This window comes from Geotrypetes seraphini, chromosome 15, assembly GCF_902459505.1.
Source record: "Geotrypetes seraphini chromosome 15, aGeoSer1.1, whole genome shotgun sequence".
Lineage (NCBI taxonomy): Eukaryota > Metazoa > Chordata > Amphibia > Gymnophiona > Dermophiidae > Geotrypetes > Geotrypetes seraphini.
The window spans coordinates 36,845,197-36,860,000 of NC_047098.1; the positions used below are offsets into that span (position 1 = coordinate 36,845,197).

Below are 14,804 nucleotides of genomic sequence, written 5' to 3' on the forward strand. Positions count from 1 at the left end.
TAGTCGTTCAAAAATGTTGGCACCAGCTCAACTTAGAAGTGTATGTATTGTTCATAATGAGAATTTCTGAACCAGAGATTTAAAGTAGAATGTCATGCAAAAGTTATAGCTGAGAATTGTACTACGCAGCATTGAACTATGGAAAATTCTACGATCAAATTTGTCCAGAGTTTTACCTGCTTGTCCAAGTAGTTTACTGGCATAGGTTCTGGAGCGGTCAACTTTCTTTAAAACAGATTCAAACCAGCAGGAACTGATTGTGTAGCTGAGGTTTGTCAGATTCTAGACAGGATTGCACCCTGTATATAATTTACATAGTGCTGCTGGGATTAGAAATGGTGTTTCCCAGTTCTTCAACATTGTTTCTTTCATTAAATTATGAAGGGTAGTTTTAAACAGTCCTCTGGCTACTATTTGTAACAAAAGCATCCATCAACTCCACTCTTGATTCTACTTCTGACTCAATTTTAATGGAGAGAACATAACCCATCTGCCTTATGAAAGTTGTGGAAAAAAACCTTTCAGGTGTTGGAGAGGGGTGCAATAGTATTCCATATGATTCCTCTGCAAACAGGTTTGGATACTCTGAATAAGAGTGCTGTGACACATTGGAGTCATACTAAATGTCATGCCTAGAAGGAATTTGAGGTAGGCTCCAACACAATGTCATGCCTCAGAGATGAACGCCTAAGAAAGGAAGGCTCCAACATGAATGTTATGGAGAATATTGACTGTATTGATGGGGAGACCATTCTCTGGAGGTTTGAGAGATGTAGCTCAATGTTAAGGCAATGAGTGCTTCACATGAGAAGTATGCTCTCTACAAGACAATTGTCCTCATGAGGCTGAGCACCAACGAAGCGGAGTTTGAGATTGAGCCCTTGATGGTCACTGGGTATATTGCTCAGATTGGGCTGAGATAGGAGGTGTGGAAGCCGGTACTTGCGGGAGAAAGAAAATCCAACGTAGTCTGCAGCAGTGTTCCCTCTAAGCGGGCGGGTGTTGTGAGCAAACTTTTTTCACTGTGAGCTAAAAATATCGGGCGCCAGCAAGTTATGAGCCAAATAAATATGTTGCTTTCTACCACAGAACTTCCTTACGTTTGTATGGAATCTATCCCCTTTCAACTTTAGAGAGTGCCCTCTCGTTCTCCCTGCCTTAGCTACTAAGTCTATTCCCTTCAGTACCTTGAATGTTTCTATCATGTCCCCTCTCAATCTCCTCTGCTCAAGGGAGAAGAGGCCCAGTTTCTCTAATCTTTCGCTGTACGGCAACTCCTCCAGCCCCTTAACCATTTTAGTTGCTCTTCTCTGGATCCTTTCGAGTAGTACCGTGTCCTTCTTAAAGTACCAGTGCTGGATGCAGTACTCCAGGTGAGGGCGTACCATGGCCCGGTACAGCAGCATGATAACCTTCTCTGTCTCTTCAGTCCAGCATCTGCCCCTTCCATTCACTGTCTGTCTTTCCCTGCCATCTCTCCTCCTGCCCCCCCCCACCCCCCAATTTGGTCTAGCATCCATCATCTTCCTTCTGTTCCCCTCATGGTCTGGCATCTCTATCCTTCCCTCCCCCCTGTGGTTTTTAGCATATCTCTCTTCTCATTTCCTCCACTCAGATCTGATCATTCTCTGCTCTCTCTTCCCTTTTCTTCTCTGGTCTTCCTTCTCTATTTTCTGCCTCCATCTAAATTAAATTCTTTCTTACTATTTAGTCCCGTTTCCCTCTTTTCACTGTGTCTACACACAGCTTGTCACCCCTTTCCCTCACCCCTCCATTATCTTACTATTTTCTTCCCCCTTTATTTATCTCCTCCTTCCATCCAGTATGTGTTCTTTCCCCACTTCCATTCAGCATCTGCTCTCCCTTCTCAACTGACATCCATCTGCCTTCTGCTCTCTCTCCCTTCTTCTCACTTCCATCATCTGTCCCCTTCTCTCTCTCTCTCATCTCCTCCATTCCATCATCTGCCCCTTCTCTCTCTCTCTCTCTCTCTCCCCCCCCCCAACTTCCATCATCTGCCCCCCTTCCCCTCACCTTTGTGGGTCACTTTCTTTCCCCTGAGGGTGGCTCATGTCACAGGGGAAGCTTTGGCCGAGCAGAACCGCTTGATTGACAGTGGAACTTACTTGATTGATGTCGATGCTGGGGCCCGTTGCCGTTTGAAGGAAAAAAAAAAAGGTGGAAAAAAGGAACCTGTAAAGGCGAGAGGAAGGGAAACCTCCAGGACAGCTGCTTTTTGCCCTCCTTCAGCGGCCCAAGAGTTCAGACCAGCAGCGGCAGCTCTGTATGCTTTTAACTTCGGCACAGAGCTGCCCCTAATCAATAGTTTAGCGCGGTTTCATGAGGCAGCCTCGGGGCCTTTGATAGCCGGCCCGCTTCGATGATGCGATGTGGGCCGGCCTAGCAAAGGCCCCGAGGCTGCCTTATGAAACCGCGCTAAACTATTGATTAGGGGCAGCTCTGTGCCGAAGTTAAAAGCATACACAGCTGCCGCTGCTGGTCTGGAGGTGCGGAGACAAGGCAGGAGGCAAACGCGGTGGAAGGCAGGAGTCCCGGCACAGCGACTGCAACAGGAAGTTGCAAGTCAGCTGACGCCGGCCTTTCGTTGCGGCGGGGACCGAATCCTTCGCGGACCGGCAAGATTTTGTTTGCGGACCGGCGGTTGAAGAACTGTGCTCTACACTGTGTGCGCTGTGACGAGAAACTTGTGCGCTGCGAGGTAATATTTTGTGCGTCAGCGCACCCCAGCGCAGCTTAGCGGGAACACTGTCTCTGCAGTAAACAACAGCAAGCAGAAAACAACGAACGGACTGCAGATAATTATCTGCAGCCGGTACTTGCACCATGTGTGACTTCAGCATCAAAGCCAATTCTTTTTGTACCAGTTGTTTTATCTGGTCTTGTAAAGACATTTCTGGTACTGATGATATAATCAGTATGGAGGGCATGGACTGTGTCTCGTATTGAGGCATTGGTGACCTCGATATCAAGGCATGCCTCTGAGTGGAGACCAACTGTAGAGATGGTGACCTAGCCTGGTTGCATCTACACTTTGAATGCATTGATGGTGCAGATGCTTTAGATGACTCAAGAAGCTTGCCTGGAGGAGGAAGGACGTTTGGGCTTCTTAGCCTTTTTACAAGCTTCCGCTGATGAAGGCAAAGGAGAAAAAGTAGTCATTGCTCGAGGCATTGATGCTTTCGGTGTTGATGGTGAAGGTGGTTGGTAAGCATTTGCCTCGGCAAACACTGTCAATGTTCCTGGTGTCCTGAAAAATTTTTCGTATTGGACTTGCCTGGCTTTCAGCAACCTTTTTTGAAGTTTGGAAAAGTGAGTGCAGGAAATATCATGGTGTTCTGGACTTAGGCACTGTACACACCACACCAATTGCTGAAATACTCAGATTACACTGGGTGCATCACTGAAAGCTGTTTGGAGTCCTGGACATTGAGGGAAACACCGCTGCCATGAACTCAAAGGACTCGATGGTCAGGAGGATCGAGTAAATGTTAAGCAGAAAATGGAATGACTCTCCCTGCCTGAAAACAGACTACGAGGAACCCAAATGCCCCCAACAAAAAATTGGTTAAAATTGAAAAAATGTTAACCCAAAATAAAGAAAATATTATAAAAAGTAAAATAATGAAGAAAAAAATGGAACAGGAAAGCAAAAAAAGTCAAAAGTTTGATGCGTTTGGAGACTGCAAGAAACAGAGCTTCTTAGCTCTCCAGAAAACTAAGAACTGATGGTCCTGCATGCGCAGTATGTGCAGTCTCAAGACTGAAAATTTTTTAAAGTGACAGTACACTTTAATACAGTCTGTAGTGGGCTCTAGGGATGACTTTGTCCACATGTGAGAATGTGCTGCCTGCTTATCCTGGGATAAAATGCTATTACGGTATAGTGAATAAATACTGCAACACTGCAAACATTCATGCGGTTGGATATCATCTGGTCCTACTCGCCTGTAACCATTTAACAGTCCAAAGTATAACTGTACCCCCCCAAAAAAACAACCACCCAAAAAACACCTCTTTTTATGTTCTAGTTTTAAATTATATCACCATTTAAATATCCAAAACTGAGAAAAGCCAACATTTATCGGTGAATTATGACAGGAGCTCCTGTAATTGTCCCTCTTCTGTGATCCTGGCATTCAAAATATTCCACAAATTTTTAATTAAAAAACAGTCTTCCTAAAACCAGAACTCAGGATGAAAACTGTCACATCCTGCTGCTAGCCTTGTAATATTTTAAAACTGCATATTCACAACATGCCCTGGTCACTGGTACAGAGATTTCTCATTAATCTGATTTTTCAACAAACAGAAGAACTAGAAATCTGTTCTAGCATCATTACAGTACTTAGTGAGGTTAGAAGTTTATATGCTTCTTGGAAAGAAGCATACCACTTTTAGTAGTATTGTGGAGGTGATAGAAACAAAAAGCACACAAATAAAGGAGAGCCAGGAATCTCTACAGAGGCTTCAAAAGAGAAAGCCAGAGATTGGTTGAAGTGTATTGCATTACAACAGGAACTGAAACTAGGCAGGGTAGATGGGACCAATCTGCCATCAAATTCCATGTTTCTGTTAAAGGCAGAAGATACTGCAGTGGCTAATAGTAGAAATAGAAGCTTTCTTTGCTATATTTTTAGAGTAAGCTGTGGCACTGGGCCAAAACACGCAGCTGCTAGAAACTATTTTCCTGATGAGCTTGCTTCCCACATAACTTTGTTTTCTTTTGCATATAAATGGCACCCAACAAAGAAATTTACTTTTGTAAGAGTTTCAAACCATCATGCTTGACCAAGTTGAAAGAGTAGTGATGCTGCAGATTTCTAAATTCAGGCAAGAAAGATTTAATTATGTATATTAGAGACTATTCAATACAGCTACGCAAGTAACTGCAGCAAAGCTCTAGGTGAGATGACTCATTTTGAGATGTACTGCCCAGAACTCTACAATTGTCAAGAAATGCATTGACTAAAAGTAGCATGTTATGAGCATAAGCATAGTTCAGGTTTGAAGCTGCATACTCTGCATATAAGAACCCCAGGATGGCTTCTCTGAGGAAGTCTGAATAGCATCAGAAATTAGTGAGCAAATCAAAACAGTGTCAGCAACAGATGCTAAAAACAAGAATTAGTTCTCATTTTCTAGCTTATAAATTACAACCTAGAATGATAGGACTATACCAAGCAGCCAACTCTGCCCAGCATATTATCAAAAGAATACAGAGAGAGATCCTGGCCTACACATGTAAAACCAGAGGAAGAGGGTAGTGTGTCAAAATAACACAAGTGCAGCTTAGGGCTTATTATATAATACAGTTCTTGGTGTTTTTTAAGATCCACAAGCAAGGAACTTGGCTGTTATGATAACTGTATCAGCATGACTAGCAACTGAAACCAATTGTCATTCATTCATTCCTGGCTGTGTCCGTCTGCTGCAGTTGGTTTGCTCACTTCTCATCATCTTTTGACAGTAGCATCTGGCTCATCTGTTGGTTGGAGATAGTAAGTTCCTGGCATGCTTTCATGGCCTGACTGAGATAAACAGCAAGTATGTGCTTGCACTGCAAGACAGGAGTGGCAAGTTAGATATAGTGCTGGTAAGTACAGGCCAGCTCGTGACTCTACTCGGAAATCATGCATGTTATTGGGTGTAGTTTCTGAATAAGTTTTGGCTCTAATACAGGGAGCTTGGAAACAAGAATGCATACATTCAGGGCTCCTTTTACAAAGGTGCATTAGGGCCTTAAAGCGCAGAATAGAGCGCGCTACAATGCCGCACACACTAGCCGCTACCACCTCCTCTTGAGCAGGCGGTATTTTTTTGGGCAGGGCACGCTAGCGCACCTTTGTAAAAGGAACCCTCAGTGTTTTTCTACTGCTCCAATAATCTTTTATTGCAAGTACTCCTGGTGGAATTCTGTGCAAAAAATTTCAAAATTCTGCAAGTTTGTCAATTTTAAACAATATTTTTGCTAATTATCTATATTCCATTTAAAACATTCAAAATAAAATGTTTTTTTAAATCTACCTTTGTTGTCTGAGCATTTTATTTTTCTATTGTCATTGGTCTAAGAGTCTCTTTCTACTTTTCTCTGTATTTTCATAACTGTCTTCCCAGGATCACCTTGGTCCATCTTAAATTTCTACTCTTTGTATATACACCATCCATCTTCCCTTTTTTGTCCCTATATGTCCTGTCCAGCATCTCCCCTCTTTGTTCCTCTCCATTCCCCTGCATCCATCATTCGTCAGAATTGGCCCTTTTCAAGCATTATTCCTGTCTCTATGCTCTCTCCCCATTAAGCATTTCTTCTCCAGATCTGTCCCTCCCTGTGCCCAGCATTGCTTCAGTGTCCCTGGCTCTACGCTCAGCCCCATCTAGGATCTCACCTCTGTATGCAGGATCTCCCCTGAGCCAGCAACTCTCTCTTCCCTACACCCTCAAGTTTGCATCTCTCACTCACGCTCATATTCCCCTAACTCTTCAGAGCCAGAATCTCACTCTCCCTAATTCTCCACCCAGCATCGATCACCATCTCACCCTGCCCCCCACCAGCCAACATCTCTCTCCTCATTCCTTCCCAGATAGCTTCTCTGTCTTCGCCCTATGCTTCCTGAGCCAGCTTCTCTTACTCTTGTCCCCCCTCCCCCCATCTGCATTTCTCACTCTCCTCCTTATCCTCTCCAAGCCAGCCTCTCTTACCCCTGTCCCCTATCTTCCCGGAGCCAAGATCAATGGCACCTAAAACCCCCAGCCAGCATCTGAGAGTGTCTCCCCTAAAAAAACATATGCATGCAATTTTTCTCCTCCACCCCTTCATCCATCACTCCCTCTCTTTTCCCTTCAATCCCCTCTGCTCCAAATGGCATCTGCTCCAACAAAGACCCTGGCATGACACGTGTCCCTCTTTCTAAGGTTCCCCCCATGTACCTCAGAGATTCCGATGATGATTTGTACAGGCAACTTGTTGTGGCTGCGCTGGCTTCCCTCAAGCATGTCCTGCCTGTGATGAAAGAGGAAGTGACATCATTGAGGATAGGAACACAGCAGAGGGAAGCCTGCAGAGCCGGTCCAGGTTGCCTGAAGATGTTGTTGGTTCTTGTCGCAGCTTGAATAGAGTCCTCCTGATTAGAGAAATTGGAGGGAATGTATAGAGAAACTTGTTTTGCCAGTCTAGCTGAAAAGCATCTGTTTCCAGTTGATTGGGAGTGTATATTCTAGAACAGAAGACCTGAAGTTTGTGATTGTTTGGGGAAGCAAAGACACGTAGGCCCGTCTGGTGGTCAGCAGCCCCCCTGTACCTTTTTGTAAATGCCAGTGGTCCAGTATGGTCTCGCCAGGAGTTTTCCGCGCTCCTGATGGATGGCTGCCTCCTTTCTTGCTGCAGAGCAGCGCATAAGGCAGGGATATGAGCTTTTCACTTCCTGCCTGGTTCCAAGCACCGCTCATGAATGGCTGCCATCAGTTCTCTTGACAGTAGCCATTCACGAGCGGTGCACAGGACCAGGCAGGAAGCGAAAAGCTCATATCCCTGCCTTATGCGCCGCTCTGCAGCAAGAAAGGAGGCAGCCATCCAGCAGGAGTGCAGAAAGCTCCTGGCAAGACCACGCTGGACTGCCGGCATTTATTAAAAGCTACCGGGGGCGGGGTGGAGGTGTTTAAAAAATAGTATTCGCGCCTTAAGATGCACCCACTTTTTTGGGGGGAAAAAGACCATCTTATGGTATATTGCAAGGAATTGCCCTGGTCCAAATCTGTATTGCTTCTTGACAAAGTGAGTAAGATCCTGTCCCTACCTGTTTGTTCATGTAGTACATGGCTGCCTGGCTCTCCGTTCACCTCAGTACTACTTGACTGAGAAGGCGATCTTGGAAAGTATGGAGAGCACTGCAGATTGCTCGAAGTTCAAGGAGATTTATGTGGAGAGATCTTCAACTGTGGAGGCCATCGAGAAGGATGCCCCACCCAAACATGGAAGCATCCATTGCCAATATTTTCTGCTGAGGCAGAATTTGTCAGTGTTAGCCACCACTGAAGGGATTGAAAGAATGCTGAAGTAACTTGCAGCTTCTGGAATAGTTGATTTGTGGCCTTAGACCATTGGGTCAAAAGTATTCATTGAGGTTCTCTTTGATGGAGGCATGCAAATGGAGTTACATGAACTTTAACATAAACAAATGCAAGGTGATGCATCTGGGAAAGAAAAACAAAGAACATGAGTATAAGATGTTGGGGGTGACATTAGCAAAATGCGAACAGGAAAGGGATCTGGGGGTACTGATTGACAGTACCCTAAAGCCATCAGAACAATGTGCGGCGGCGGCGAAGAAAGCAAACAGGATGTTAGGTATAATTAAGAAAGGGATCACGAGTAGATCGGAAGATGTCATAATGCCACTTTATAGAACAATGGTCAGACCGCACTTAGAATATTGTGTCCAACACTGGTCTCCATACCTCAAGAGGGATATAACTCTGTTGGAGAAAGTGCAGAGGCGAGCCACGAAACTTGTCAAAGGGATGGAGCATTTGAGCTACAAAGAACGACTCAGGAAACTGGGACTGTTTACCCTCGAGAAGAGAAGAATGAGAGGGGATTTGATAGAGACTTTTAAAATATTAAAAGGATTTGATAAAATAGACGAGGAAGCAGCATTGCTAACATATTCAGAGGTGACACGGACAAGAGGTCATAGCCTGAAACTGTGTGGCAGCAGGTTAGGACAAATGTCAGGAAGTTCTGCTTCACACAGCGAGTGGTGGGTGCTTGGAATGCACTCCCAGAGGAGGTTGTGGCAGAGACTACTGTACTGGGATTCAAGCGCAAGTTGGATGCACACCTTCTTGCATATCATATTGAAGGATACGGTAAAGTCGGGTCTCCAAAAAAGAGTACCTAAATGGGCTGCCGCGTATGCGGAGCACCGGACTGGATGATCCGGTGGAGGCGTTTCTTATGTTCTTATGTTGATGCCAATAAACTCTAGAGTTTGAGTTGGTTGAAGATGGGATTTCTGATAATTGACTGCAAATCCCAGAAGCTCCAGCAGATGGTTCGCCAAATTAATGGCTAGGTGAGCTGTTTTGAGGTGAAGAAGAAGTCTTGATCAACCAGTTATTCAGATAAGTGAATAATACATGAAAGCCATAAGATCGGAGTATTGCAGCCACCACAACTTAATTTTAGTGAATACTCCGGATGCTGATACTAGGCCAAAATGAAGTATCTTGTATTGGAAGTGGCATATGCCTACTCAAAAGTGAAGATACAGTGCTCCCCTGCAAATTTGCAGTTGACGGTCCTGGTCCTTCACGGTATTTTCCAACCGCAACTGACCGGGCAGGGGAAGCCGGAGAGGGCAGCTGGATCGCCAGCGAGTGAAGAAAATCACTTGCTGTATGCTCCGACCGCCTCTTCCTGTACTAAAGTCGGGCCTTACCAATCAGGAGTGCGAGTCAAAGCAGCTCTGATTGGTGAGGCCCGACTTTAGTACAGGAAGAGGCAGTCTGAGCATACAGCGAGTGATTTCCTTCACTCGCCGGCGCTCCGGCTGCTCTCTCCAGCTACCCTCTCCTATCTCCCCTCCCTAGAAACCGTATTTGTGTTTTTTTGAAATTCGCAGTAGTTCCTAGAACAGAATCCCCCGCGAATTTCAGGGGAGTACTGTATTTCCTGTGGACTGGGAGGATGGGAATAGGGAGATGTGTAGGGAATAGGTCTGTAGGGTTCCTTGAAATACAGAGAGCAGTCATCTTTCTCCAAGAGTGGTAATAGGGTACCCAGAGAGACCAAATTTGTTGAGAACATGGAGGTCCAGAATTGGTATTACATAAGAATTGCAGGAAATGTGGCCAAGCATTCTTATACATTGGCGTCCATATCCAACACACTTAGTCACGGTCATGCTTGCTTCCTCATCATGGCAATAGCTAAATAATGCCATAGTAACATAGTAGATGACGGCAGATAAAGACCCGAATGGTCCATCCAGTCTGCCCAACCCGATTCAATTTAAATTTTTTTATTTTTTATTCTTAGCTATTTCTGGGCAAGAATCCAAAGCTCTACCCGGTACTGTGCTTGGGTCCTACTGCCGAAATCTCCGTTAAAACCTACTCCAGCCCATCTACACCCTCCCAGCCATTGAAGCCCTCCCCAGCCCATCCTCCACCAAATGGCCATATACAGACACAGACCGTGCATGTCTGTCCTCTTGACACTCTTGAGAAAAACAAGAGAAAAAAAAAAATTCTCCACCAGAAACCATGAAAAAATAGTGTGTGTGTTTCTGGGTTGTTTTTTTTTAAAGAAAATGTGATGAAAAGAGTCTTCCGTGAAAATTGAAAAGGATCACAGAACACAGGTCCCGAAAAGTCAACCATGATGCAAAAATGGAAGTATCAAGTTGTGAAGAAAGAACAACTGTACTGTCAAGCCATATCAAAAAGAGGCAACAGATAAACTGTTATGGAGCAGAGAAATATTTCCACTGCAACCCCTACTGGGTTGGTTGCCGAGAAGCAGAAGGTGTAGAAGAAGAGGTCCGGTGATATGAAGAATTTTGTCTAGAAGACATCTGGGAAGGAGGCGTAGATACTGGTTTGTTTAGAGCAGCCCAAGTCTGCGCATGTTGAGCTAATTTCTGTGCAGCCACTTCCACAGCATCCCCAAAAGGCTCTTGTCCCAGACATGGAATTTTGGTCAATCTATTCTGGATGTTGATATCCATGTCAGAAAGTCTGAGCCAAGCGAGGCATCTCATAGCCACAGATAGAGCAGATGTTCTAGATGACAATTGAAAAGCATCAGAGACTGACTTTGGGAGATACTTTGCAGTTTGAGAGAGGGTATGAACAGTTTGTTGATAGTCCAGAAATTGGTCAGGGGGAAGATGTTGCTCAAAAGATGACAAGCGTCACACATGATGCTGGAGATGTTGAGACATATAAAAAGTATAATTAAGGACTCTGTTCAAAAGCACAGAGTTTTTATAAAGGCGACAACCAAAAGTATCCAAAGTATATTGAACTCAAAGTATGGCCCTCAAGAATTGGAGGAACTGAAGCTTAGACCCTGGAATCTAAATATTTTTTTAGTGTAGATTCTATCAGCAACGAGTGATGTGGAAGCTGAGGGTCAGTAAAGCCAGGTGTAGAAAGAATTTTATAAAGAGAGTCCAGGTGTTTTGGATACTGGTGATAGACAAAGGCATCACCCAAATCTGAAAAAGGACCTGTCGGAACAGGTCATACAAAGGTAGGATGGGAGATTCCCTGGGAGGTTCTTGAAAATGGAAAATATCTCAAAATGGAGAGGAAGTATCAGTCTCCACAGCAACAGAGAGATCTTTACAAAGTTGAGTAATATAGGATGAGAAAGCAAGTTCCTCAAACTGAGATGCAGTGGAAAAAAGCACTGGATCAAAATATTCAGGATCAGATAAAGAAAGACCACACTCTGAATCTGACCCCCTAGGAGAATGGTGATGAGAAACCAAACGACGCTTCCGATATCGGTCCCATAAGGAAAAAGGAGAATGTCATCATTGCTTGAGAAAAGATGGTCGATAAGATTGTCCTCTAAAAGATGGAGAATGATGTCTGGAACGGGATGTTCGATGAGCTGAAGAGCTGTGATGAGAAACAGAATAAAGATGCTTTGGCTGTGCTGAAAAAGCAGCATCAGTACCTAGAGGCTCGATAGAAGTGCCTGGCAAATGAGCTGGTACCAAGGGAGATGATTGAAGCAGGCGCTCACAGTGTGATTTGAAGACGGTGGCAATCTCCTTTTCAAAAAATGCATTGATCTTTTGCTGAAAAGACTGCACCAGTACTGATGGTTCAGCTGGCGGTACCAACAGTTGGCTCGGTGCAGGAAACTTTAAGAGGACGCATCCCATGTAAGATAACCAAACACTGGATCAGCAGATCGATGACGTCGTCTTGCAGCCTGCATCGAGAGACTCGATGTCGTTGAGGCCTGCGACTCTTGTTGATGCACTGGTACTGAAGGCACTTCTGCCAGTACCAATGGTGCAGCAGGTTGTTTCAGAGAGGGTGACCTCAATGAGGATGCCTTCCCTAGAGAAGAAACAACCTGCAAGTCCAATGACCGTTGGCATTACTTCAAGGTCTGCATCAAGGGACTCGATTCTGTAGATACCGTTGACACTTTCTGGGCAGTGGAAGCTTTGTAAGCTAACTTCTCCAAAGAGAAGAGATTCTTGATGTCGATGCAAGAGGTATCGATGCTGGCTCCGATGATTTGTCGATGTCCATGCCAAATAACCTCTCTACCTTTCTTGCTGAAGGTGATGGGCTTTGATGGAGTGCTTCTTCAGAGTGAAACAACGAAGACAGGAGTCAACCCTGTGCTCAGGACCTAGGCATTGTAAACACCAGCTTTGTGGGTCTTTGATGAAAATGGATCGCTGACATCTGCAGAACTTTTTGAACCCTGTCACGGGTTTTAACATAGGAAAAACTTTGTCCGCTAAATTAAAGTCAGTTGTGAAAGAAAAAAAAAAAGAAAAGCCGAAAAGCCAAACGAGAAAAAAACAAAAAAGAACATGAAACAGGAAGGCAGCGCTGACTGAAAACGGATTCAGTCATAAAATAGACTTCTTTGCTCGGCGGAAAATGAAAAACTGAGGTACCACGAGCCTCTTTGGACGGGAAGGCAGTTGTGCATGCGCGGTGTGGGTATTCGCAAAGCTTTAAAAAATTTAAAATAAGAACATAAGCAATGCCTCCACTGGATCAGACCTGAGGTCCATCGTGCCCAGCAGTCCGCTCACGTGGTGGCCCAACAGGTCCAGGACCTGTGCAGTAATCCTCTATCTATAGCCCTCTATCCCTTTTTCAAGCAGGAAATTATCCAATCCTTTCTTGAACCCCAGTACCGTACTCTGTCCTATTACGCTCTCTGGAAGCGCATTCCAGGTGTCCACCACAAGCTGGGTAAAGAAAAACTTCCTAGCATTCGTTCTGAATCTGTCCCCTTTCAGCTTTTCCGAATGCCCTCTTGTTTTTTTATGTTTTGAAAGTTTGAAGAATCTGTCCCTCTCTACTCTCTCTATGCCCTTCATGATCTTGTAGGTTTCTATCATGTCTCCTCTGAGTCTCCGCTTTTCCAGGGAGAAGAGCTCCAGTCTCTCCAATCTTTCAGTGTATGAAAGGTTTTCCATGCCCTTAATCATTCGTGTTGCTCTCCTCTGGAGCCTCTCAAGTATTGCCATATCCTTCTTAAGGTACGGTGAACAATACTGAATGACAGTTCACTTTTAAAACTATCTGTACAAGGCTCCATGGATGATGTTTTATTTATTTTTTATTTATTTATTAGGATTTTATATACCGCCTATCAAGGTTATCTAAGCAGTTTTACAATCAGGTACTCAAGCATTTTCCCTATCTGTCCCAGTGGGCTCACAATCTATTTAACATACCCATATGTGAGAATATATTGCCTGCTTATGCTAGGATAAATAGAATTATGCAGAGAAAAAGAAAGAGCAACTCTCTGACTTTTTCTTGGTTGCTGTTTTAGTGTGTGAATATGTAACAAGCTTACAGTGTACACCAACACTCACATAAGGGCATGGATATCTTACCAGTAGGCTGTCATTTTTCCGCAGCACAGAAAAAGCAAAGGCAGGACAGGAACAGTAATGGCAGGAGGAATAGCATATGTATGACTTGCCAGAACTTCCAAGTACCTTTAAAACAAAAAGCACAAAACATTTTGTAAATCAACATTGTGAACATATCTTCAATATCAAACTAATGAAGTAAGAGCATTTTGAAAGTGAGCAACTTTAGAAGCAAAAATTGCAGAGGTCCAAACACACAGCAGTTTAGCAGAAGCCCCAACAAAGTCCAGGATTCATATGAAAGAAATGGGGCATCTATCTTTCAAGTATAGAAGACCATCACATTTATTCCCAGTGTTCTACAACTAGCGTGATGAGTTCCTGAGGAAAATCTTTCATAGGCCCAAAACATTGAATAAATTGTATAGCTTTGCAACAAAACATCTGCCTGACTTTTTAATGCCAACCCCAACAGTTAACAAGTGCAAATGCATGTGGTTTCCTTTCTCAAAACTGAACCATAGAGTTCTAATCTCAATTTCTGAAAATAAACCTTACCATTCATGTATCAACAGTATACAATAAGGGCATAGATGGCGCTCAGCTAACACCCCTCTCCTGCCCTTTGAATCCCAGAGCCACAAATTTTAGTTTTCTCAAAATGCAACTACATGAATATTGTTTGCATATCCAGGATACTTGTTTAAAATGTAGGACTTCTGGCCAATAGACTCTGCACCAGCAGCAGTAGGGATATGAAGAGTTACGATTCAAGTAATCCTGAAATACTGAAAGAAATTTCTCAACACAAAGCAGCTAGTGTAAAGCTCCCTAGCATGGAGAAATAAGGCTGAGAGGAGATAAGATAAATGAATTGGGGTGGAATGAATAAATAGTGTATTAAGATGAGAGAACATTCCATAGAACTAATAAGCAGTACATTTAAAAAGAAACTGAAAATGTGTTGTTTTATTTTTTAGTATACAGTTACGCAAAGGAAGTTGTGCTGGAAGACATGGTCCAGACAGTTGGATTTTAATAAGAGTTTAGACCAATGGTTCCCAACCCTGTCCTGGAGGACTACCAGCCGGTCAGGTTTTCAGGATAGCCCTAATGAATATGCATGAAAGAGATTTGTATGTAATGAAGATGATAGAAATGCAGATCTGCCCCATCTGTGGTAAGCAAATTAAT

At 43.9% G+C, this 14,804-nt stretch overlaps 1 protein-coding gene across 2 annotated transcripts in view; it reads right to left on the bottom strand.

Annotated features, from left to right (window-relative positions):
* Window positions 1-3,647: 3,647 nt before the first annotated feature.
* The window catches only part of ZSWIM7 (zinc finger SWIM-type containing 7), a 76,039-nt gene continuing 64,882 nt past the window's right edge, over window positions 3,648-14,804 (bottom strand). The window contains exons 4-5 of one of the 2 annotated variants that reach the window (XM_033921898.1): window positions 13,632-13,736; window positions 3,648-5,578 (exon numbers count right to left, since the gene is read on the bottom strand). In XM_033921898.1, the coding sequence (XP_033777789.1) occupies window positions 5,465-5,578; window positions 13,632-13,736 (219 nt within the window). In that variant the 3' untranslated portion in view covers window positions 3,648-5,464. Of the gene's footprint in view, window positions 5,579-7,904; window positions 8,212-13,631; window positions 13,737-14,804 lie in introns of those variants that run through there. The other variant, XM_033921899.1, reaches the window with a different exon arrangement.